The sequence below is a fragment of the Scyliorhinus torazame genome, chromosome 6 (genome assembly GCF_047496885.1).
Source record: "Scyliorhinus torazame isolate Kashiwa2021f chromosome 6, sScyTor2.1, whole genome shotgun sequence".
NCBI classification, from domain to species: domain Eukaryota; kingdom Metazoa; phylum Chordata; class Chondrichthyes; order Carcharhiniformes; family Scyliorhinidae; genus Scyliorhinus; species Scyliorhinus torazame.
In genome coordinates this window covers 119,570,672-119,595,497 of record NC_092712.1, presented here as the reverse complement: position 1 = coordinate 119,595,497, position 24,826 = coordinate 119,570,672, and the positions used below count along the sequence as shown (strand labels likewise).

The following is a 24,826-nucleotide window of genomic DNA, read 5'->3' as shown; positions in this document are numbered from 1 at the left end:
AATTTTAAACATTTTGATGTTCATAAGTGATGTAACAAGTGACCCCAATAATAAACTGAAACCAAAGTAACTATCCCCAAAACAAATCTAACGTGACACTTTTTAAATTCTTTCACAGGGATGTGGACATCAATGTTTAGACCAGCATTTTTATTTGAGCCAGCAGGATGTATCATAGGGTAATATCCATACCTGTTGCTTTAAAATTATTCTTTATTGTTGCATTGCTTCCTGCATTTTCTTCTCTTTGATCTTGCTGCAGTAGCTTGCATTTCTTGAGAGATGTTTTGATATATTTACCAAAGCTGCTTTCTTCAGAATTGTTAAAATTCTTCATGTTTTTATGTTTGACGGCAGAAATGTTTTCTGGTTCAATTACTGACTCAATATGGAACTGGTTGTCCTTTGCAATTGTTTTCAAATGTTCACATACATTGATTTTATCTAATGGGCAAATAAGATCCATTCAAATATTACGCACCAGAAAGTAGAGTTCTATAAATATTTTGTTGGGTTTAAAAAAATTGGGTCTAATACCTTGACACCAAGCATGCCAATAAAACTAGTTTTCTTTCTTAATTGAAAACTAAACTTAAAAATTACATATAGAAGCAATGACAAATCAGCTAACGTGAATTACATACTAACTTGCCACCCAAAAAAGTCCATTGTTCATGATCTTGTGTTGTCAAAAACCAACAGAGTACAGCAACAGTGGTTGTGCTACTGGACTAGTAATGAGGAGGCCTTAACAAATAATCCAGAGAATGCAAATTCAAATCCCCCTTGGTAATTTAAGGATTGTAATTTAAAACGGCTTTGGAAATAAAACTCAATATACTTTAATCTCCTCAGTCTGGAAATCTTGAAAGGCCAGGGCCGGAATTCTCCGGCTGTTGGAATTCTCTGTTCCCATTGGCAGCGCACCCCTGCCTGCGGGTTTCGGGATGGTGTGGGGTGGCTTCAATTGACAAGCAGCGGGAGTAGAGAATGCTGCTGCCAGCGAACGGAGAGTTGCTGAGAAACATGCGGCTGGAGGATCTGAGATTCCAGCCCCAGTTCCCCTGAATTTGGAGTAGGCCCTGCAACTCTCAGACGCGCCACTTGTGGAGCTGTAACCAATTGCAAAGTAGGAGAGAGGGAGACAGACAAGACAAGATGGATGACAATGGAAGAAAAGTGAGCAAATAGGTAGGATTTCAATTTAAAAATTAAAGCCTCAACACGCCCAAGAACATTTCTGGGAAAGGAATGTTTTTCTTTAAAATATTCAGTGTTTATTACTCCCAGCCTGGGCCTTTTGGTAGTTGGAATTCTGGGTCCTGTGTTCACCTGTGACCTCCCACTCCATTTTTCCACTCTACTCTGAAGTGGCCTATTAAATTCCTCAAATGTATTTCACTTTCAACTCCTGAGGGAAACTAGGGATCAGAATAAATACCTTGCCAGAGATGCCCAGTTCCCGAGAATAAACCTATAATGAGCATTTTATTTTTGATCTTTAGTTTATTGGTTATGAAAGTGACATTGACTGAAAAGTGCATTAGCAAGAATTGTTGGTCATTATTATTCAAGCTAAATATTTTCACCATTCAGGAACTTATCATTTTCCACATTTTTTGTTTCCTCCCATGTCACATACCTTTGTAAGAAGTCTTACAACACCAGGTTTGTTGTAATCTCCACATCATGACATACCTTTGTAACAACGTGTGGGGACCTGTACCCAAGTGACCCAAAGTACACCTGGCAAAGCCTATTTTCCTTGCCACTGTAGAGAGCACCAACTGTGCTAGAAGTCACTTTTTCAATTCAGGGGATGTGGACATCGCTGGCAGGGCTAGCATTTAGTACCCATTTCCAATTGCCCTTGAGCTACTATCTTGCATTACAAACCAGTGGCTTTCTATGCCTTTTCAGAAAGTAGCTAAGTCAAATTGCTGTGGATCTGGAATCACAATGGGGTCAAACTGGCAAGGATATTCACACCTAGTTATAATGGTCCCCCTGAATATTTCAAGCAGGGTGGTCGTCTATGGGACATCTCAAGACAGGGTTTGAAGTTGAGGTTCAAACTTGGGTTGCGGAGGGAGGGTGGTTGAATTGTTCCTGTAATTTCCCCAGACCACATACCAAGGAGGAAGCAAATCTTGTGTGATTGAGATGGGAGGATCCTTTGCTTTGATATATCTGGTGTTTTAATTGTGTGTAGGTAGTCAGCCTGGGAGCAGTCTGAGCAGGCAGTCTGTGGCTGCAGCAGCTTGAAACTGGAAGTGTGCATCTGCCAAAAACGGCAAAGATCAGGAGTATTTCCATGGAATACCGTGCAGTATGCCACTAGAGCCCATGCTCGAATGAAAAGTCCAAATTTACAAAAAATTAAAGATCATCTGATTTAAGATATCAGCAACAGGGATCCTGGAATTCTAAGTACCAGACTGGGAAACTAAGGAAATTGAAGTTGTTACACACATTAGTTTCTATCAATTCTGGAACCAAACCAGTGTAAAAAAAAAAATCCTTGGTTGAAATCAAAAGTATAACATGAACAGCTCAGTTCAAAATGTTAGTTTAAAAATGAATTGCCAACAAGATTAGTGCAACTCAATAGTACTTATCCATTCCCCACTCCTCCTGGCCCCCCCATTTGTCAGTAAAAGTTTTCCCCTTTTATTGTGAAATCTTGTTGCATGTTTTTTTCAGTTATGACATCATCTAATTTCTTTATTAATTTGAACACCTGCACCTGTTGTAGATGCAGCTACTCAGCACTCCCAACCCGTGGAAGTTCTGGAAGTTGTTATATAATGCAAAAGGAGGGAGATAGCTCGTGAATCTCCATCCCTTTTTCATATACTTTGCGCCAGGGAGCTAGCATTTCTGAGAAATGAAGAAGAGAATTGAACCTCATCTTTCAAATCACTAAACTGAATGAGTGACCAGATGATACAACAAGAAATTTATATATACTTGCCATCCTCCGATGTTTTCAACAAGAAAGATGCGGTTTCATTTTGAGTGATTTCCTCATCTTCACCACTTTCAGGTCCTTTCTTGTGATGCACGTCTTTTTGGATAATTACTGTTCTTCTGCTTAATCTTTGTCTAGTTGTTAAAACTGTAGGCCCTTCACTTTTAACTCTACTGTAGCTCAATGATGTCCTACGTCTTTTATCAACAGGTGGTACATAAAGACTATCTTCCAAATCATCTTCTGAAGTAATCTCTGAATCAATACTGCTTTCAGTATTATTTATATTCTCACATACACTTGGTTCATCTTTCCTCCGGAAAGGTGTGAGGTGAGTACTTTCCCCACAATCAAAATTGTAAGTATCACTACTGTCAAGATACTTTTTTCTTTCTTTGACAGTGCTATTGCTTTGACATCGATCTCGACTTTTTGATCTGGCTTTAGGTCTTGCAGGTTCTAAATGTTTCTTTAATGGCATGCTTTTATTTATTTCCATTGCCTTCCCTCTTCCCCTCTGCTCTACTTCCAATTGAATATCCTGTTCTTTTTCTGAAATTCTCTCTGTATTTTCTGAATTTGCAATTTCAATGTTGCTCATATTGTTCCTCAACTTCATTTCAACTTTCTCAGGATTCAAATTGTCAGTCATTTGCACCTGTTCTAGCTCGGAGCTTCCCGTATCAGTTCCTTGATTAGAATGTGGAGAAGTAGGCTCATTTTCAAGAGCTTTGATATTTATGTCAAACATTTGTTTTTCACTTTCCCAAGACACCTCTGATGAATTTTCATAAGCGTTGAATAAATCAAAAACACCAATTTGACCACAGAAAGAGGGGCTTTTCCTCCCACTTCGTCGCCTAACAGAAACCCCTTTTGGCATCTCATTCATTCCCTCAAAAGATGCATCATCCAATGGAGCTACAGGATTGGCATCAGAGTCTTGACTTTGAATAAATGTAGATCTTCGCCCTTTTTGAAAATAAGCAAATTTTAAAAAATCAATGGCTACCAGTTTTCTGCATCAAAAGGCCCGTCAGATGAATAACGACAGATGAATAGCCAGTTGGTTGACTTCAATGGAGCCACAACACTAGGGGAGCACTTCCTGCACATGCACAGATGCAGTGATAGGAGTTAAGAGTGTTGCATCATTTTAAAACTTCATTGATGCTCCTGCTACCCACCGACAGGAAAGGCGTCAGGGACAGCTGTGCATGCACTTTCACCCACAGTGCAGGTGAAGTGCGCATATGCAACTGGCTCTGATGTAACGTCTGCTCACCAGAAAGGCAAGTTACAAATGTAAAAGCAAACCTGTTGGGAAAAAGAACATTCAAATAAATGTTAACAGTAATAAAATAAGCAAAATTGAAAGTTAAGTTTCCAGACATATCGGGCGCGATTCTCCACTCCCACGCCGGTTGGGAGAATCGCCTGGGCCCCCAGAATTTCCGGGGACAAAGTTTCCAGACATATTGGGCGCGATTCTCCACTCCCACGCCGGTTGGGAGAATCGCCTGGGCCCCCAGAATTTCCGGGGACGCCGGTCTGGCGCCCTCCCGCGTTTCTCCCAAGCGGCAGGAATGGCCCGGTCGAGTTTCGCGGGCCGCAGGCCGGAGAATCACCGGAGACATCGAAAATGGCGATTCTCCGGCACCCCCGCTATTCTGAGGCCCGGATGGGCTGAGCGGCCAGGCCAAAACGGTGGGTTCCCCCCGGCGCCGTCCACACCTGGTCGTTGCAGTCGTGAGCGGTGCGTCAACGCTGGGGGGGTGGGGGGGTGGCCTGTGGGGGAGGGGGGTCGAGGGGGGATCCTGCACCTGGCTATACCTGAAATGTGGGGTGGCCCGCGATCGGTGCCCACCGATCGTCGGGCCGTCCTCTCTGAAGGAGGACCTCCTTCCTTCCGCGGCCCCGCAAGATCCGTCCCCCATCTTCTTGCGGGGCGGACTTCGAGAGGACGGCAACCACGCATGCGCGGTTGGCGCCGGCCAACCCGCGCATGCGCGGATGACGCCCGTTATGCGGTGCTGGCCGCGTCATCTATGCGGCGCCGCTTTTACGCAGGTGACAGGCCTAGCGCGTGTAGATGACGCGGCCCCGATCCTGGCCCATTGTCAGGGCCTGAATCGGTCGGGACCGGGGCCGTTCCGCGCCGTCTTGAACATTGACGGCGTTCACAACGGCGCGGCCACTTCGGCGTGGGAGTGGAGAATCGCGCCCATCATCTTTTTTGTGGCAGCAAGATCGACCTGTCAGGACGCAAGATTGTTCTGATTGGTTCTATCTTCCCATTTTACTTCAATGAAACTGTAATGTTTGTACAACCTAGGATGGATACCCACAACTTCCAGGGTTGCTTTTTTTGCCTACTCAGTTAAGGTTGCATGTTCTATGCTTCTGTTCCATACTTTTTGCTCCAACTTATGCTCTGCTGATTTGGTCTCCATATTTCCTCTCATTAGTTATTGTAAATTTATAGATTTAGTGTCTCTTTTTAAAAACGTGTGCCGCCTGTCACAAAAAAAACAGTTTTACTACAATTACTACATAATCATAGAAGATCTAGCCGTGCGCTGGAGGAAGTGGAGTAACCCAAAATCAAGGGGCGGAATTCCCCCCCCCCCCCCCCCCCCGCGCCGGGTGGGAGAAGCGCTGGGGTGCTGCGCGAGTCCCGCCATGCCGCCTCGGCATGCGATTCGCCCACCCTCCCCAAACCGGCGCGGCGAGAATCACGGCTGGCCGCTCGGAGAATCGCCGCTCGCTGTTTGTAACGGGCGGCGATTCTCCGGCCCGGATGGGCCGAGCGGCCCGGATGGGCCGAGCGGCCTGCCCAAGACGACAGGTTCCCACCGGCGCCGTCCACACGGACGGACGGGGGGGGGGGGGGGGGGGGGAGGCCTGTCGGGTGGGAATCAAAAGGGGTTTGGCTCGCGATCGGTGCCCACCGATCGGCGGGCCGGCCTCTCTGAAGGAGGACCTCCATTCCTCCGCTGCCCTACAAGATCCATCCGACATCTTCTTGCGGGGCGGCCGCGGGGAGGACAGCAACCGCGCATGCGCGGGTTGGCGCCGGTCAACCTGCGCATACGCGGATGATGTCATTTACACGGTGCCGGCCGTGTCATTTACGCGTCGTCGCTTTTACGCAGTGCCATGGCCCGGCGCGCGTAAATGACGCGGCGCCGCTGCTAGCCCCCCGGGGGCGGGAGAATAGGGGGCTGGGAACGGACTCCGGCGTCGGCACTTAGTCTCCCAATGGGAGAATTGCGCCAAAGGTTCTCTCACAGAATTTGCTTTGGTTTGCTGCAGAAATTGGCTTCACAGTAATATATATATTTTTTTAATATAAATTTAAAGTACCCAATTTTTTTTTCTCCCCAAATAAGGGGCAATTTAGCATGGCCAATCCACTTACTGTACACTTATTTGCATTGTGGGTGAGATCCATACAGACATGGGGAAGAATGTGCAAACTCCACGCAGACAGTGACCCGGGGCCATTATCGAACCCGGGCCCTCGGCGCCGTGAAGCAGCAGTGCTAATAACTGCGCCACCGTGCTGCCCTCTCACAGTAAATGTAAATGCCGCCACAGTCACAGAGGACTATAGGCTGCTTTCCCCTTTTGAGAGAGAGAGCTGACTGGTGGTGATTTAACCCGAGGGTCACCGCACCTCAGATGAGGGACAGGGTCGAGAAGGCAGGGCCTTCATGAATAACCTCAGCCGGTAGTTACTGAATTCTGGTTAAAGGTAGCACAGTGGTTAGCATTGTTGCTTCACAGCGCCAGGGTCCCAGGTTCGATTCCCGGCTTGGGTTACTGTCTGTGCGGAGTCTGCACATTCTCCCAGTGTCTGCGTGGATTTCCTCCAGGTGCTCCGGGTTCCTCCCACAAGTCCCAAAAGACGCGCTGTTAGGTAATTTGGACATTCTGAATTCTGCCTCCGTTTACCCGTACAGGCGCCGGAATCTGTCGACTAGGGGCTTCACACAATGTCATTGCAGTGTTAATGTAAGCCTACTTGTGACAATAAACATTATTAAATTATTTTCAAAAATTAATGGCCATGTCTTAGGATAGAGATCACATTGAACCGGAGACAGTAAACTAACTGGAAGCCATATCTTTAGTATCTGTAAAATTAAGTTAACATAACACAGACCTAATGGTTAAAAGCAACAATAGCAAATGGGAGAAGAATATAATTGGTCATGGGCGAGATTCTCCACTCCCGCGCCGGTTGGGAGAATCGCCTGGGCCGCCAAAATTTGCCGGGACGCCGGTCCGACACCCTCCCGCGATTCTCCCAAGCGGCAGGAACGGCCCGGTCGAGTTTCGCGGGCCGCAGGCCGGAGAATTGCCGGAGACACCGAAAATGGCGATTCTCCGGCACCCCCGCTATTCTGAGGCCCGGATGGGCCGAGCGGCCAGGCCAAAACGGTGGGTTCCCCCCGGCGCCGACCACACCTGGTCGTTGCAGTCGTGAGCAGTGCGTGAACGCTGGGGGGGGGGGGGGGGCGGGGGCGGCCTGTGGGGGGGGGGGGATCCTGCACTGGTGGCTTTACCTGAAATGTGGGGTGGCCCGCGATCGGTGCCCACCGTCCTCTCTGAAGGAGGACCTCCTTCCTTCCGCGGCCCCGCAAGATCCGTCCGCCATCTTCTTGCGGGGCGGACTTGGAGAGGACGGCAACCACGCATGCGCGGGTGACGCCAGTTATGCGGCGCCGCCTTTACGCGGCGACAAGGCCTGGCGCGTGTAGATGACGCGGCCCCGATCCTAGCCTATTATCGGGTCCTGAATAGGTCGGGATAAGGGCCGTTTCGCGCAGTCGTGAACCTCGACGCCGTTCACGACGGCGTGGGCACTTCGACGCGGGAGTGGAGAATCCCTCCCCATATTTTCAGCTTTGGTGTGCAAATGTAATCCACTGAAATTGAACAGTGGCCTGCAAATGGATGCAGACCTTCATTGCATCCTTTAACAGAGAGTGAATGATTCAAAAAGCTGGGTACCAAGATAATCACTGCTGGAGAAACAATCAGATATGCCATAGTCAACAATCATGATGCCATGCATGCTGCCAAAAGAGGTTGGTGAACTGGACAGCCAAACCAATATGGCACGAAAAGATTTCCTGATTTATCCCATCATTACTCGATTAGATCAAAAAACCTTGATCCAGTAATAATTTCCATGCATGGTCATGCCGTAGGAAGTAAACTGGTTCGCTACTTACAAAAACAGTCATCATCAAGCAGGTTAGGGGGTTAAAGTACAGAAAGCACCCATTTCAAGTTGTCCTTTAAGTCGCTCTCCTTTAAACTCGTGGATAATGGCCAGAATGCACATTTGACGGGAGATTGCCATTTTAGTGGAATTTCCCAGGTAAACCTAGCACATGATCCAATCAGCGCCATTTGGAGCAGCCTCTCCCATTTGCTCCTTCCCTCTCCGACTCTCCTGCCCACTGCTTCCAAGGGAAGCGATGAGCAGGAGGGAAGCTCGAGCAGGAAGTAGACAGTTGGCATATTTCTTTATATTTTTTAATTTACATGGATTTAATTTATTTATAAATACAGGAATTTAGGCAGGCGATTACTATAATCTTGTACTGCCTTTTTTCACGGACTCCCCCGTCAACCCCCTCCCTCCCCGCCAAAATAGGATGACATTTTTCATCAAGACAAAACAATTATTCTTGGCAATACAACATTTTAAAAATGTCTGCCTTTCTATGGGTTGAGGTGGGTAAAAGGTTGTTAGAAAATACTTTTTCTTTTACCACAAGAATTAATGCGAATGGTCTTACCTCTGGACATCTTTTTTAATGTAGGCTGTGTTCCCACCATATTGGATCGCAGTGCTCTGCTCTCTTCAGCTGTGGTGCACTTAGCATTTTTAGGTGAATTCATTCTGGAGATCTCCAAGGAAACATGCTTCGCAACATCCCTGAGGACGTCAATTTTTAAAATCAAGATATTACAAAGAAATTGTGCTTTGCACAGCAACCTATGTACTTTTTTCCTTAATCACTCTAATTCCTCATCATGTACAAGTTTCAAATTCTATATTACACACAAATTGTTAGGTTCAACAGATCTTCTGATGCTTTATTTTTGCTCATTGGTTGCGATCATAAGTAGGATTTCTCATTTATCTTCATTAGTTTGCTCCTCATAGTTTAAAAAAAAAATGTTGAATCTTGTATCTTCGCTTTATTTCTTGCTTCGGCTCTTTTTATCAAATTCTATAATCTAATAATAGAGATCACAAAGTGCTCCTCAAACTCAAGCTTTCACTAACCTAGTTCAAACAATCTAATTTAATACATCATGAAGCAAACTTCAAATACAGTGTGATGTGTTGGGTACTCTGGATCCGTGGAACACATACAGGTCACCAACACTTAAAATAGTGCAACACTATTTTATTAAGTCAGAAACTGTTGAACATACTTACACTATGGGTTAACACGATATTAGATTGAACTAAAGATCTATGCCTTGTCCTAACCAGTCTATGCACTCAGCACATGGTGAAGATCTGTGCTGCAGGCTGTGAGCTCTGTCCTACAAGGAGGCTGCAGTTAGAATGAGCGGGAACTCTGATGCCCCCCGTCTTTATAGTGCTTGTGCTCTAACTGGTGATTGACTGCGGTGTTGTGTGTGTTGATTGGTCCCGCTGTGTATCCATCAGTGTGTGTGTATCTGCACCATGATATACTGGTGTATATTGTGACACAGTGGAAGTTGTTAATTTTTGACAGATTGAATCAGTTGTCTTGTTCTAAAAACAGGTGTCCATATTTTCTATAACATTGCAGCATGGATAGCGTGATCCTGTCTTTGAATGTTTTGCTGCCTTTACAATGCTTACCTGGGCTGATGGTCTTATTGAGAAAGGCCCAGAAAAGCAGATGGGTCTCATCCACATTCTAGATATTTGTTCAATCACATCACAACCACAGATGCAAGACACTATTTCTACCCACCAAGATTGGTGCCAGTGCTGACACGCACCCAACATCACTTGGAAAGAAAAGAAGAGATGGTTGCAGAATGATCCCAGCCACTCATCAGAGGCCATAAAAATGTGCTGAAGCCTTGTGCCTGGGCATATTAGAAGCCTTTTTCCAACAGGAATGAATCAGATGAGAATGAATTGTAGCCAAATATGCTGTAAGCACAGAGTCTTAGTGGTCTGGAGCACAGAAAAGGCCCTTCAGCCCACCTTGGATCAAAACAACCACCTAATTAGTCAAGCCCCATTTTCCATCTACCCTGTCTCGTCCTGTTAGAATGTTATACGTCTCTATGAGATCCCCCCTCATTCTCCTGATCTCTGGCGAGAACAATCCTAACCTAGGCAATCTCTCCTCATATGACAGTCCCGCAATCCCTGGAATCAAGTCTGGTAAACCTTTGCCGCACTCCCTTGAGAGCAAGAACATCCTTCCACAGAAAAGGAGACCAAAACTGCACACAATATTCTAGGTGTGGCCTCACCAAGGCACTGTATAATTGCAGCAACACATCCCTGCTTCTCAATGAAGGCCAACATAAGGGGCTGGTTTAACACAGGGCTAAAGAGCTGGCTTTTAAAGCAGACCAAGGCAGGCCAGCAGCACGGTTCAATTCCCGTACCAGCCTCCCCGAACAGGCGCCGGAATGTGGCGACTAGGGGCTTTTCACAGTAATTTCATTTGAAGCCTACTTGTGACAATAAGCAATTTTCATTTCATTAGCCTTTACTGCCTGCTGCACCTGCATGCTTACCTTCAGCGACTGCTGCACAAGGACACCCATGTCCCGTTGCACACTCCTCTCCCAATTTACAACCATTAATCTGCCTTCCTGTCTTTGCTTCCAAAGTGAATAACCTCACACTTATCTAAATTATACTGCATCTGCCATTGATTTGCCCATTCACCCAATCTGTCCAGATCATGCTATACGATCTGTGCGTCATCATCACAGTTCACCCAACTTGGTATCATCTGCAAACTTTGAGATGTTACATTTTGTTCCCTCATCCAAATCATTAATATATAGTTACTGCCTGCCAATTTGAAAAGGACCCATTAATTCCTACTCTTTGTTTCCTCTCTGCCAACAAGTTTTCTATCCACCTCAATACACTTCCCCCAATCCCATGAGTTTTAATTTTGCACAATAATCTCTTATGCGGGACCTGGTCAAATGCCTTCTGAAAGTCCAAATATACCACATCGACTAGCTCCCCTTTGTCAAATGTACTAGTTACATCTTCAAGATTCCAACAGATTTGTCAAGCATGATTTCCCCTTCATAAATCCGTGTTGACTCGGACTGATCTTGCCACTGCTTTCTAAATGTTCCGCTATAAAGTCCTTGATAAACAAATTCAAGAATTTTCCCCACTACCGATGTTAGGCTTACTGGTCTATAATTCCCTGCATTCTATCTACCTCCGTTTTTGAATACTGGAGTGACATTAGCTAACCTCTAATCTGCAGGGACTGTTCCAGGGTATGTAGAATCCCGGAAGATGACCACCAATGCATCTACTATTTCCAGAGCCACCTCCTTAAGCACTCTGGGATGCAGATTATCTGGCCCTGGGGATTTATCCACCTTCAATCCCATCAATTCTCCCAGCACCATTTCTCTACTAATATTGATCTCCCTCAGTTCTTCCCTCTCACTAAACCTTTCATTCTCCAATATTTCTGGTATCAGGGGCGAAATTCTCCGGAAACGGCGCGATGTCCGCCGACTGGCGCCCAAAACGGCGCAAATCAGACGGGCATCACGCCACCCCAAATGCTCTGCATCTTTGGGGGCCGAGTCCCAACATTGAGGGGCTAGGCCGGCGCCGGACGAATATCCGCCCGCCTGCTGGCGGAAAAGGCCTTGGGTGCCCCGCCAGCTGGCGCGGAAATGACATCTCCGGGCGGCGCATGCGCGGTAGCGTCAGCTGACAGCATTCCCGCGCATGCGCAGTGGAGGGAGTCTCTTCCGCCTCCGCCATGGTGGAGACCGTGGCGAAGGCGGAAGGGAAAGAGTGCCCCCACGGCACAGGCCCGCCCGTGGTTCGGTGGGCCCCGATCACAGGCCAGGCCACCGTGGGGGCACCCCCCGGGGCCAGATCGCCCCGCGACCCCCCCCAGGATCCCGGAGCCCGCCCGCGCCGCCTTGTCCCGCCGGTAAGGTAGGTGATTTAATTTACGCCGGTGGGACAGGCATTTTAGCGGCGGGACTTCGGCCCATCCGGGTCGGAGAATTTCGCCCCTGATTTGTGTCCTCTTTTGTGAAAACAGAACAGTATGTATTCAATTGCTCAGCCATTTCTTTGTCCCTTATTATACAGTCACCTGTTTCTGTCTATAGGAGGCCTACATTTGTCTTTACCAATCTCTTTCTCTTCACATATTTACAGAAACTCTTAGTGTCAGCCTTTATGTTCCCTGCAAGCTTACTTTCGTACTGTATTTTCCCCTTCTTAATCAATCCCTTCGTCCTTCTTTGTTGAATTCTCAACTGCTCCCAATCCTCAGACCTATTATGTTTCTTGACCAAATCCGTATGCTTCTTCCTTGGATCGGATACTATTCTAATTTCCTTTGTAAGCCATGGACTAGCTCTTAATATGCCTTGGCATCACAAATGTACATATAAATACTTTCTTAAATGGTTTGAAGGTTCCTTCCCTCCGCCACCCTTTCATGCAGTGAGTTCCAGATGCCAACCACCCTCTGGGTGAAAAGTTTTTCCTCACATCCCCTCTGAACCTCCCACCCCTTACCTTAAATCTATACCCCCAGGTCATTGTGGGGTGGCACGGTACCACAGTGGTTAGCACTGTTGCTTCACAGCACCAGGGGCCCAGGTTCAAATCCCGGCTTGGGTCACTGTCTGTGCGGAATCTGCATGTTCTTCTCGTGTCTGCGTGGGTTTCTTCCCACGAGTCCGAAAGATATGCTTGTTAGGTGAATTGGACATGCTGAATTCTCCTTTAGTGTACCTGAACAGATGTGGAGTGTGGCGACAAGGTAGTTTCACAGTAACTTCATTGCAGTGTTAATGTAAACCTACTTGTGACAATAAAGATTATTTTTGATCCCTTCAAGGGGAAAGGTTTCTTCCTGTCTATCTATGCCCCCATAATTTTCTACATCTCAATCATGTGTCCCCCCTGCTGCTCCAAGGAAAACAAATTCCAGTCAATCCAATCTCTCTTCATAGCTAAAACTCTCCAGTCCAGGCAACATCCTGGTAAATCCCTTCTACATCCTTCCAAGAATTATCACATCCCTCGATGTCGATTCCAGAACAGCATAAAACTCTTAACTGTGGCCTAACCAATGCTTTATACAGTTCCAGCATAATATCTCTGCTCTTAAACTCTATGCCTTGGCTAATAAAGGCAATTAGTCCAAATGCTTTCTCAACCACTTTATCCACCTGCCTTGCTACCTTAAGGAACCGGTATACATGCATACCCAGGTCCTTCCAATCCTTGATACTTCCCAGGGTCCTGCCCTTCATCATGTATTCACTTGCCTAGTTTGTCCATCACTTCATACTTATCTGGATTGAATTCTACTCTTACACCTTTGGAGTTCATTTATGTGCAAGTCAGATCTGTAGCAGGAGTTCTTTATGGCATAAGAGCAGTGGGATTTATATGCATTAAAAAGATCACATTACATTGCAGGCCCACAAGTTTTGAGATCGGATCCTGATCTAAAATATTTGGGATTGTAACGGGTATTCATTTCACAGTTCATTATGAAGCAATACTCAATTTTTAAATTCTCATTCTGGTTTCAAACTGCTTCACTACCTCTATCAGCCCTACAACCCTCATGGATCTCTGTACTCCACTCTGACTACTGCAGGAAATGAGGCAGCTGCCCTGCGAGGCCTCAGCATGGATTACGGATCCCTCGAGGTCTCTGATTGTACCTCTCACGGCTCTCCCTTGGCTGACGAATCAGTGCTTCTTCATGTTGAGAACAACTCGGAAAAAGCACTGAAGGTAGCAAGGGTAAAGAATGTAATCTAGATTAGGAGCTGTCAATGCCCATAAGAGTGACTCAGTAGCACCACTACTGAAGGGCATACTTGCATGATTGGGCCTGTGGCAGGTGGTAAACGGATAAACTGCTTAATTTCCCTCATCAATCGGTCTGTCACAAAAGTATCTGTCCATGACAGTACTGATAAAAGTGAACGTTTTCACGCAGATTGGGCAGTTAAGTCCAACCTTCACACTGCGGCCTCATCCACCATACTAAATGCGATAGAAAATATCTAGAATCTCAAAACTGGGCACCCTATCCATGAGATGCTGTGGGACATCAGTAGCAGCAGCATGGTGTTCAGCCATAATCTGTAACCTCTTGATCCAGCATATCCCTCATTATATCATTGCTATTGTTAGGAAAACTAAGGTGGTTTTAAGGGATTTACATTTGTATTGCTAAACAGTAGAAATAAGGTATAGTGGGTTTAATTTAATGTTCCAGTACCTGAAAGGGTAAAACTTATAGTTAGATTCATGCTGGACAAGGGTGTTCGTGTGTGGGGGTTAAGTTCCAACAGTGTTTCTATTGTGCTGAGAGGGGAATACAGTGTGAAGACTATATAAACCAGCAGTGGTTCCTTAGCAACTGGGTCCTTGTAAGGTAGAAGTTTTTAAGTTTTAGTTCAGTAATTTTGAATTACAGTTGAAGATAAGTACAAAGAACAAAGAAAAGTACAGCACAGGAGCAGGCCCTTCGGCCCTCCAAGCCCGTGCCGACCATGCTGCACGACTAAAATACAATCTTCAAAACTCCCTGGGTCCGTATTCCTCTATTCCCATCCTATTCATGTATTTGTCAAGATGCCCTTTAAATTTCACTATCGTCCCTGCTTCCACCACCTCCTCCGGTAGCGAGTTCCAGGCACCCACTACCCGCTGTGTAAAACACTTGCCTCGTACATCTCCTCTAAACCTTGCCCCTCGCACCTTAAACCTATGCCCCCTAGTAATTGACCCCTCTACCCTGGGGAAAAGCCTCTGACTATCCACTCTGTCTATGCCCCTCATAATTTTGTAGACCTCTATCAGGTCGCCCCTCAACCTCCGTCGTTCCAGTGGGAACAAACCAAGTTTATTCAACCGCTCCTCATAACTAATGCCCTTCATACCAGGCAACATTCTGGTAAATCTCTTCTGCACCCTCTCTAAAGCCTCCACATCCTTCTGGTAGTGTGGCGACCAGAATTGAACACTATACTCCAAGTGTGGCCCAATAAGGTTCTATACAGCTGCAACATGACTTGCCAATTCTTATACTCAATGCCCCGGCCAATGAAGGCAAGCATGCCGTATGCCTTCTTGACTACCTTCTCCACCTGTGTTGCCCCTTTCAGTGACCTGTGGACCTGTACACCTAGATCTCTCTGACTTTCAATACTGAGGGTTCTACCATTCACTGTATATTCCCTACCTGCATTAGACCTTCCAAAATGCATTACCTCACATTTGTCCGGATTAAACTCCATCTACCATCTCTCCGCCCAAGTCTCCAAACAATCTAAATCCTGCTGTATCCTCTGACAGTCCTCACCGCTATCCGCAATTCCACCAACCTTTGTGTCGTCTGTAAACTTACTAATTATATATATATATATATATATATATATATATATATATAAATATATATAAATATATATATATATATATATATAAAATATATATATATATATATATATATATATATATATATATATATATATATATATATATATATATATATATATATATATATATATATATATATATATATATATATATATATATATATATATATATATATATATTATATATATATATTTATATTTATATATATATACTACAAACAGCAAAGGTCCCAGCACTGATCCCTGCGAAACACCACTAGTCACAGCCCTCCAATTAGAAAAGCATCCTTCCATTGCTACTCTCTGCCTTCTATGACCTAGCCAGTTCTGTATCCACCTTGCCAGCTCACCCACTGATTCCGTGTGACTTCACCTTTTGTACTAGTCTACCATGAGGGACCTTGTCAAAGGTCTTACTGAAGTCCATATAGACAACATCCACTGCCCTACCTGCATCAATCATCTTTGTGACCTCCTCGAAAAACTCTATCAAGTTAGTGAGACACGACCTCCCCTTCACAAAACCATGCTGCCTCTCACCAATACATCCATTTGCTTCCAAATGGGAGTAGATCCCGTCTCGAAGAATTCTCTCCAGTAATTTCCCTACCACCGTAAGGCTCACCGGCCTGTAGTTCCCTGGATTATCCTTGCTACCCTTCTTAAACAGAGGAACAACATTGGCTATTCTCCAGTCCTCTGAGACATCACCTGAAGACAGTGAGGATCCAAAGATTTCTGTCAAGGCCTCAGCAATTTCCTCTCTAGCCTCCTTCAGTATTCTGGGGTAGATCCCATCAGGCCCTGGGGACTTATCTACCTTAATATTTTTCAAGATGCCCAACACCTCATCTTTTTGGATCTCAATGTGACCCAGGCTATCTATACATGTACATGTAACATTCATCACATTAATGTTCAGGACACGTGCAAAAAAAATATGAAATAATCTGAATTCTCATCTGAGTCTTATTCAACTTGACACATTTAACTCCCATTTCTCTCTCCACAGATGCTGTCAGATCAGAGTATTTGCAGCACGGCTTTTATTTCAGATCTCCAGCACCTGTGGCATTTAACTTTTATTAAACTTTAGTCATATCCCATTAAGCTGAATGGAAAAGCCATCAAAAGGACAAGCAGACAGTCTTCAAAAAGGGAGATAAAAGGCTCATGTTGGGAATTCACTTTCACTTCTATGATCCTTGCAATAGTCATTATGTGCCATGCCACTAGCCGCAACAACTATTATCATGGTTTTGCTCGGCTTTTATCTTGCCAGCCCTTCACACATCCATATAATTTACCAGGATCATAGGAAAATTCTGATCATATTGTAGTCAAGCAACCTGTTTATTTCAACTGCCTTCTTAAGAATTATCTTAATTGCATTGATTTGCATTTGTAAATGTCAGATATTGGTGTCCATTGTTGATTAAAACTAGAGCGTAATTGAATAATCTCAAATGGAATTTTGCTTCAATGTGCACAGTGCTTTCTCAGAATATGTATATTAGACATAACTATCAAATGATTATACAATAATAAAGTCTGTTACTCTTGACATTCATAGTAGGTCAATTTTAATCATAACCATTAAAATTTCTCCAATAGTGAAAAACCGCATATGCAAGAGACTGCAACTCGCTAAGTCTCCCTTGAGAGCACCTTATAAACACACGACTTCTATTGGCAAGAACAAGGACAGCAGATACATTGGATAATCATCGCCTGCAGGTTACCCTCCAGGCCACACACCATCCTGACTCAGAACTAGATTGCAATGTCGGTAGGTCAAAATCCTGGACCTCCCTTTCTAACAGCACTGTTTAGTACTGACACTGGATGGGCTGCAACAGTTTAAGAAGGTGGTTCACCATCAGCTTCTTGTGAACAATTAGGGATAGGCAACACATGCTGGCCTCACCAGCAAGGTTCATATCCCTAAATAAATTACAGAAGGACTTCTACCAACAAAAGCATGAAATCTGAACTACATTGCAGAAAGAGCAATTGAGAGGTGCCCAAAACCCCTGCAGCTGTGTATAAAAATATCAGTCCTTACAGTGATTATGAAGTCAAAATATTTTATTCCAGATCTGGGGAAGAAAGATTCATTCAATCTAGAATCTAACAAATTGTTCTAACGGAAAGGTCACTTCCTGCAGCCTATACATTAACACTGAATTTACATATTTTTCTGTAATACACAAAACTATTATGGTCATTAAAACCCTCACTGCGAAATATACCAATTCTTTAAAGACTAGAATTTGAAAACATTACTCACTGAATAAAGGGCTCAACAGGTGAGGAACATTCTGATTCCAGTATACATTGTGGCAAATCATCCCCAAAGTTGCCTAGATCCTCTTCTATGGAATCAGAAATGAATCTCAAATTCTGCAAAAAAAGAACATGGCGACAAAGTAGTACTACATATTGTGTATTCCTCACATTGTACATCAACTTCCTATTGACTGTCACTGATGAACATTATCATTCATAATTTTAGTATAATGGAGTCAACACAAAATTTTAGTTTTCAAAAGAGTGAAATAAGGCCATCTGAGAAATGCCAATAAGTTTGAACTATGTTCATGACCCATAAAAAGATCAGATTCTATTATTTAAGTCCGAAGAATTAGTTTTTCATTCTCAGTTTCTGAGACCCTGTCTCTCGTATATAAAACTAGAAAAAAGCAATTTCATACATCTGCCTACAAAATTTCTGTTCATACAACTGAAATGCAATGCAAAATGTTTATTAATCAGTTGCAAAGACAGCTTAAAAAACACATCTGAGAAAGTCAAACCGTGCAGCATCGTGATGTTGGAATCTGATAATGCAACATATTTTTTACAACAGGTGTTTATTCTAATGGCACACTATTTCCTGAACCAAATTATGAAAAATCTTAAAAACATTACAGCTTTCACCTTTATCAGGAAACCCGTACCAGCTTACCCGAACAGGCCGGAATGTGGCGACTTGGGCCTTTTCACAGTAACTTCATGCTTGTGACAATAAAAGATTATATTATTATTAAAAACCAAATTCCTGAAAACCAAGATTTCTCAGAATGATTCTTAATAGATCACTCGTCACATTGCAGGTTCGAGCTAGATACGCATTACAATCATGCATGCATCTATGCATGCAATTATCATTGAAAAAGTCAAATGAATGAAGCAGAATTAAACTAATATTAAAACATCCAAGCTGTAAATACTAATCAACCTGCATCCACATAGGTTTTCTGTGATTGCCAATAACTTTGATGTGGAGATGCCGGCGTTGGACTGGGATGGGCACAAGTCTTACAACACCAGGTTAAAGTCCAACAGGTTTGTTTTGAGCCACTAGCTTTCAGAGCGTAGCTCCTTCATCAGGTGATGAAGGAACATAGAACATACAGTGCAGAAGGAGGCCATTCGGCCCATCGAGACTGCACCGACCCACTTAAGCCCTCACTTCCACCTTATCCCTGCAACCCAATAACCCCATCTAACCTTTTTGGTCACTAAGGGCAATTTATCATGGCCAATCCACCTAACCTGCACGTCTTTGGACTGTGGGAGGAAACCGGAGGAAACCCAAGTAGACACAGGGAGAATGTGCAGACTCCGCACAGACAGTGACCCAGCCGGGAACTGAACCTGGGACCTTGGTGCTGTGAAGCCACAGTGCTATCCACTTGTGCTACCGTGCTGCCCAAGGAGCAAGGAGCTACGGTCTGAAAGCTAGTGACTTGAAACAAACCTGTTGGCCAATAACTTTGAAAGTACCCATCTCCTAACGAGCTTCCGAGCATAGTCAAAATATAAATTTAACAAGCAATCTTGATTGACTATTCATCCTATCAGTTGACAAAGAACAAGTGAAATTAAACTTAAGTTACATTCATAAGAAAATCCCAAATATTATGTAGGTACCAGAATGGATTGTGAATTTTGAGTCACCAAACTATCAGATGAAAATGACAAATTCAGTCTGCTCAGCAGTAAATTTATGATAACAACAGCTTTATGTCAATGATCCCAAAACTTTAATGAATTGTTTTTCAAGTTTAAAAGAAAACACTTCAAGATTCCAACACAAAAAAAAATCTTTAACAAAATGAGAAAAGCTGTAGATGTTGAAAATTAAACAAAACTCAAAAACACAGGAAGCACTCAGCACATTAGGCATTATCAGAAAATGAATATTTGGATGCGGACCAGCTTTTACGAAGGGCCTGCACCCAAATGGTTAACTTGCCTGATCGCTAGAGATGTTGCCTGAGCAGGGCAGAATATTTTCAGGATTTTCAATTTTTGGTATGCAAATAAAATCAAAACTGTCATGACCAAATGTGTCAAATACTACTGTCAGAATATATTTGTGATGAAAGAATGGGACGTTTGCTACTTGTTATAAATTCAAAATGTTCAAATTTTACTCAAACCCATAGAATTACAAATACATGAACAAGCAATTCTGACAACATTGCAACGGATGTAGATTTCCATTCAGGTGCAAAAAAGAAAAATAACATTCTGCACAATTTACTGAAAAAAAATCCCAATCACTGCACTTTTAAAAAATACTGCAATTTTCTTACAGATCTTGCATAGTGTTCAATAAGGTCAGCGGTCTCCAGAAAATCGAATCAATTTAGACTCTAGCCTACATCTTTTAAAATGGGCACCTGAAGAGTCAACATCTCAGATCATCTAATTTATGGTTGCTTTCATAATCTGAAAGCACACTTCTTCATATTCTCTAGAATCAAGCTCAGGTTGACATCATTGCACAGTCATTTCAAATCTTTGACATCATTAAGAGCCAGATATGTTCACGTGATCTTCCTTCCCTGACCACAAGAAGGATACTTCAACAAGCTAATATATTTATATTCAAATCCCTCTGTAAATTACTAGTAAGCAACCAGCTATTCGCATCATTTCCCAAGAACAGATTAAGGGAATAACTGCGGAAATATTATTCAGACAAATCAAACATTTTTCTTTGGCTGGCAATTTCAAGCTTTGCTGCATGCCAAACACTTGTGTGCTCATATCACAGAATAATACAGTGCAGAAGAGGTCCTTCGGCCCATTGAGTCTGCACCAACACATGAATGACACCTGACCTGCCTACCTAACCCCATTTGCCAGCACTTGGCCAATAGTTTTGAATGTAATAACGTGTCAAGTGCTCATCCAGGTACTTTTTAAAGGATGGAGGTAACCTGCCTCCACCACCCGCCCAGACAGTGCATTCCAGACTGTTACTACCCTCTGGGTAAAAAGGTTTTTCTTCAAATCCCCCCCAAACCACCTGCCCATCACCTTGAACTAGTGTTCCCTCGTAATTGACCCTTCAACCAAGAGAACAGCTGCTCCCTAGCCACCCAGTCCATGCCCCTCACTCTAGTACACCTCAATCAGGTCGTCCCTCAGTCTTCTCTATTCCAGCTAAAACAACCCAAGCCTATCCAATTGTTCTTTGTAACTTGAATGTTCCATCCCAGGCAATATCCTGGTGAATCGCCTCTGCACCCACTCCAGTGCAATTAGATCCTTCCTATAATGTGGCAACCAGAACTGCACACAGTACTCCAGCTGTGGCCTCACCAAAGTTCTATATAATTCCAACATGACCTCCCGGCTTTTGTAATCGATCCCTCAATTGATAACGGCAAGTGTCGCATATGCCTTTTTCACCACCCTATTAACCTGCCCTTCTGCATTCAGAGATCTATGGATAAGGTCCCTTTGTTCCTCGGAACTTCCCAGTGCCAGTGTCAATATGCGATTCTAGTCCAATCAGGATAATGTTTTATTAATATTAGTGTCATGTAACTTCAATTTCAAAAATCAAAGGTTTGTTGCACTTTATTAAACAAGTGCTTTTTACGTACGTTCACAATTACATACACAGCAACATGCAGTTGAATTTGATCATAGGCAAAGCTACTTTGGCAGAGGGCACTTGGGCCCAAAAGTGAAAGATTAACCAGAATAATGCCGTGTATTTCAGTATTCTGTTTCTTATATGGTTAAGTGATAAAATGAGATCAAACATTTCTCAATGAGATGGCAACCTCAACAATCCACTTGCAGAAAACCAACTCCAGAAAGTAGAGAAAAAAAACTGCAATTATTTTGTGCATTTCCTGGTAAGCAGCTCAAAAGTGGCAGACAACCAGGAAAAGATGAATGACCCCTCGTCTTGTTTGAAAAGCACGGGAGGGGAGGGGGAAAAGAAATGCAATACCTTATAACTAATTTAAATGTTTTAATTACTAAGTGTCAAGTTTTCCAAAGATCCTCAGCTGTATAGTAATCAGGTACATTGAAAAACTTTCATGTCCCCCTCATACCATCAATGAATGTAAATCTTGCCTATTTAAGTCAATTATGAGATTAATTTTAAATATTAAAAAAAAAAACACAAAGTATTACAAGGAAATAGAGAAGGCAGCAGTCTGATCTATTACTTTATAAAGAACTCCCCTTCAAATCAGAGCTGCAGTCAATATTCCTTCCGCTCAAGGGATCTGTCACACACACTAAAACATTGCATATATTTTTTAAAAGCACATGTGGGAAATCTGTCATTGGGAAAATGCTAGAATCCATTATTAAAGAGGTAATAGCAGTACATTGAGAAAATCATAATACTATCAGGCAGAGTTAACTGTTTTGTGAAAGTGAAATCATTTTGGACAAATTTATTAGAGTTCTTTGATGAAGTAACAAGCAGGGTGGATAAAGGAGAAATCGGTAGATGAAGTGTATTTCAATTTCCAAAAAGCATTGATATGGTGCCACACATAAAAGAAGATCACACAAGAGCACACTTATGGGGCAAAATTCTCCGTTAACGGCGGAAAGTCCGCCGATCGGCGCAAAAAACGGCGCAAATCCGACTTGCGTCACGTCGGAAAAATGGGTCGATAGTCTCCAGCCCGAAATGGGCTAGCAGCGACGTAACGGGATCCGCGCTTGCGTAGTGGTTCACGCCGTGCAGCGTCATACGCGCTGCACGGCGTGAAGGCTCATAAGGCCGCGCTGCTCCCCTCCCACCCGACCAGAACACCCGACCGGAACATCCGACTGGATGGCTGGCCGTCGCTCAGCCCCGAGGTTCGAGTCACGCGATGTGGAGGCGCTCCTGGACGCGGTGGAGCAGAGGAGGGACGCCCTGTATCCCGGGCACGGCCGCAGAGTTGCCCCACGCCACAGCCGGCGCCTGTGGAGGGAAGTGGCAGAGGCCATCACCGCTGTAGCCCTGACACCACGGACAGGCACCCAGTGCCACAAGAAGGTGAACGACCTCGTCAGAGCAAGCAGGGTGAGCCTTCCCCCATATCCCCCCCCCTCCCCCATATCCCCAAGTGAATCCAGCCCTAACCTTAACCTCTGCAATGCACGCGCAACCGATGGCGTGCATTCATATACCTGCCTAACACTGTTGCCTTTTACCCCCCCCCCCCACAGGAGAAGCGCGCACACAACAATAGGGAGCATGTGAGGACTGGAGGAGGGCCCGCTGATGAGAGGCCACTGACCGTACACGAGGAAAGGGACCTGGAACTGGCTGGCGGACCTGAGGACCGGGAGGTTGCTGATGCAGAGGTCGGGGGCGTACTAGCGAGTGAGCCACCGACAGCCCGTCCCCATATCCCCCCTCCCCTATATCCCCCTCCCCCGTATCACCTGATCACTGCCTGATGTCTAACCATGCATGCTTCATTGTGTATCGCAGGACCAAACGTCCAGGCACCCATCCCCGCAGATGCAGACCGCCCGCAGGATGCCCCTCGGAGACCACAGGAGACGGAGAGACCTGCACCCTCCAGCATGCGACGCCCGCAGGATGCCCCTCGGAGACCACAGGAGACGGAGAGACCCGCACCCTCCAGCATGCGACGCCCGCAGGATGCCCCTCGGAGACCACGGGAGACGGAGAGACCCGGACCCTCCAGCATGCGACGCCCGCAGGATGACCCTCGCACACCACGGGAGACGGAGAGACCTGGAGCAACAGGGAGACGACACCCCCGTCACGTGCGGGAGCGACCACCCGCGACGAGGGGGGCAGCCACAGGCCCCCCGTCACATCCGAGCCAGGACACCACTACCCGGGACAGCCCTACCCGGGACAGCCCTACCCGGGACAGCCCTACCCGGGAAGACGAAATACCGGACAGTGACTCAGAGTGGATGGGTGGAGACGAACCCCCACCCCAAAGTGCCATGGACTCAGAGTGGGACGAAGAGCACGACACAACGCCACTGCTGCCACCAACACCCTCCACCATCGCAGAAACACTCACCACGGTTGGGCACTTTAGTGATGAGGCGTCTGGTACATTCACTGGTGCGCACAACACAGCCGTCCCGGTACAGCAGGTGGAGGTAGGAGCAGCAGAGGGACCGGGCGGTCGGAGGGCAGCCCAGCCCAAGCGAACATCTGCCGCCCAGATGGATCCCGGGTTCCTGCAGTTACCACACCCACACATAGATCCGATGCAACCACCGACCCGGAGACGAGCGAAGAGGGTGACGGGCGGCTTGCGGCGGTCGCAGGTGAAGGAGTCCACCCGCGTCCAGGAGCTGGGAGTGGTGCCGGTCATGCGTGCCACCCAGGCTGACACCGCACGGGTGGCGTCCGCGGTGGAGGCAATGGGTGCGACGGTGTCAGGCATGGGGAACGGTTTGCGAGGCCTGGGGCTTTCCATGCAGGCGGCGTCTGTGGCCCAGGAAATGGCTGCCCTCTCACAGGAGGCCATGAGCCAGTGCCAGATGGCAGAGGCGCTCAACGCCATAGCCCAGTCTCTGCAGGCCATGGCCCAGTCTCAGCAGGCCATGGCCAGTCTCTGCAGGCCATCGCTGAGGGCATCGGCGCCAGTGGCCATGTGCGAGCCGGCGTTGCACTGTCACAGACAGGGTTTGCCAACCCCCTGGGCTCCATGGCTGCAAACCTGCAGACCCCTGTCGATACCAGCACGGGCCTCCAGGACTGGCAGCGCCAGATGTCGGGGGGGCGTCGGATGGCCAGTCCATTCGCATCCCCCACCCATGTAGAGGCCTGGGGGCCATCGGGCACCACGAGGGAGGAGGAGGTGGTGTGGTCCGTCCCTGCTCCCTCTGTAGGGGAGGTCCCGGTACACCGCGACACCTCGG

General features: G+C 45.6%; 1 protein-coding gene across 3 annotated transcripts in view; it reads right to left on the bottom strand.

Annotated features, from left to right (window-relative positions):
* Positions 1-24,826, bottom strand: part of LOC140424986 (shugoshin 1-like) — a 51,533-nt gene that overhangs the window by 4,052 nt on the left and 22,655 nt on the right. For all 3 annotated transcript variants that reach the window (XM_072508730.1, XM_072508731.1, XM_072508732.1), the window contains exons 4-7: positions 17,940-18,052; positions 8,788-8,927; positions 2,975-3,943; positions 193-444 (exon numbers count right to left, since the gene is read on the bottom strand). In XM_072508730.1, coding sequence (XP_072364831.1) covers positions 193-444; positions 2,975-3,943; positions 8,788-8,927; positions 17,940-18,052 — 1,474 coding nt within the window. The remainder of the gene's footprint in view (positions 1-192; positions 445-2,974; positions 3,944-8,787; positions 8,928-17,939; positions 18,053-24,826) is intronic.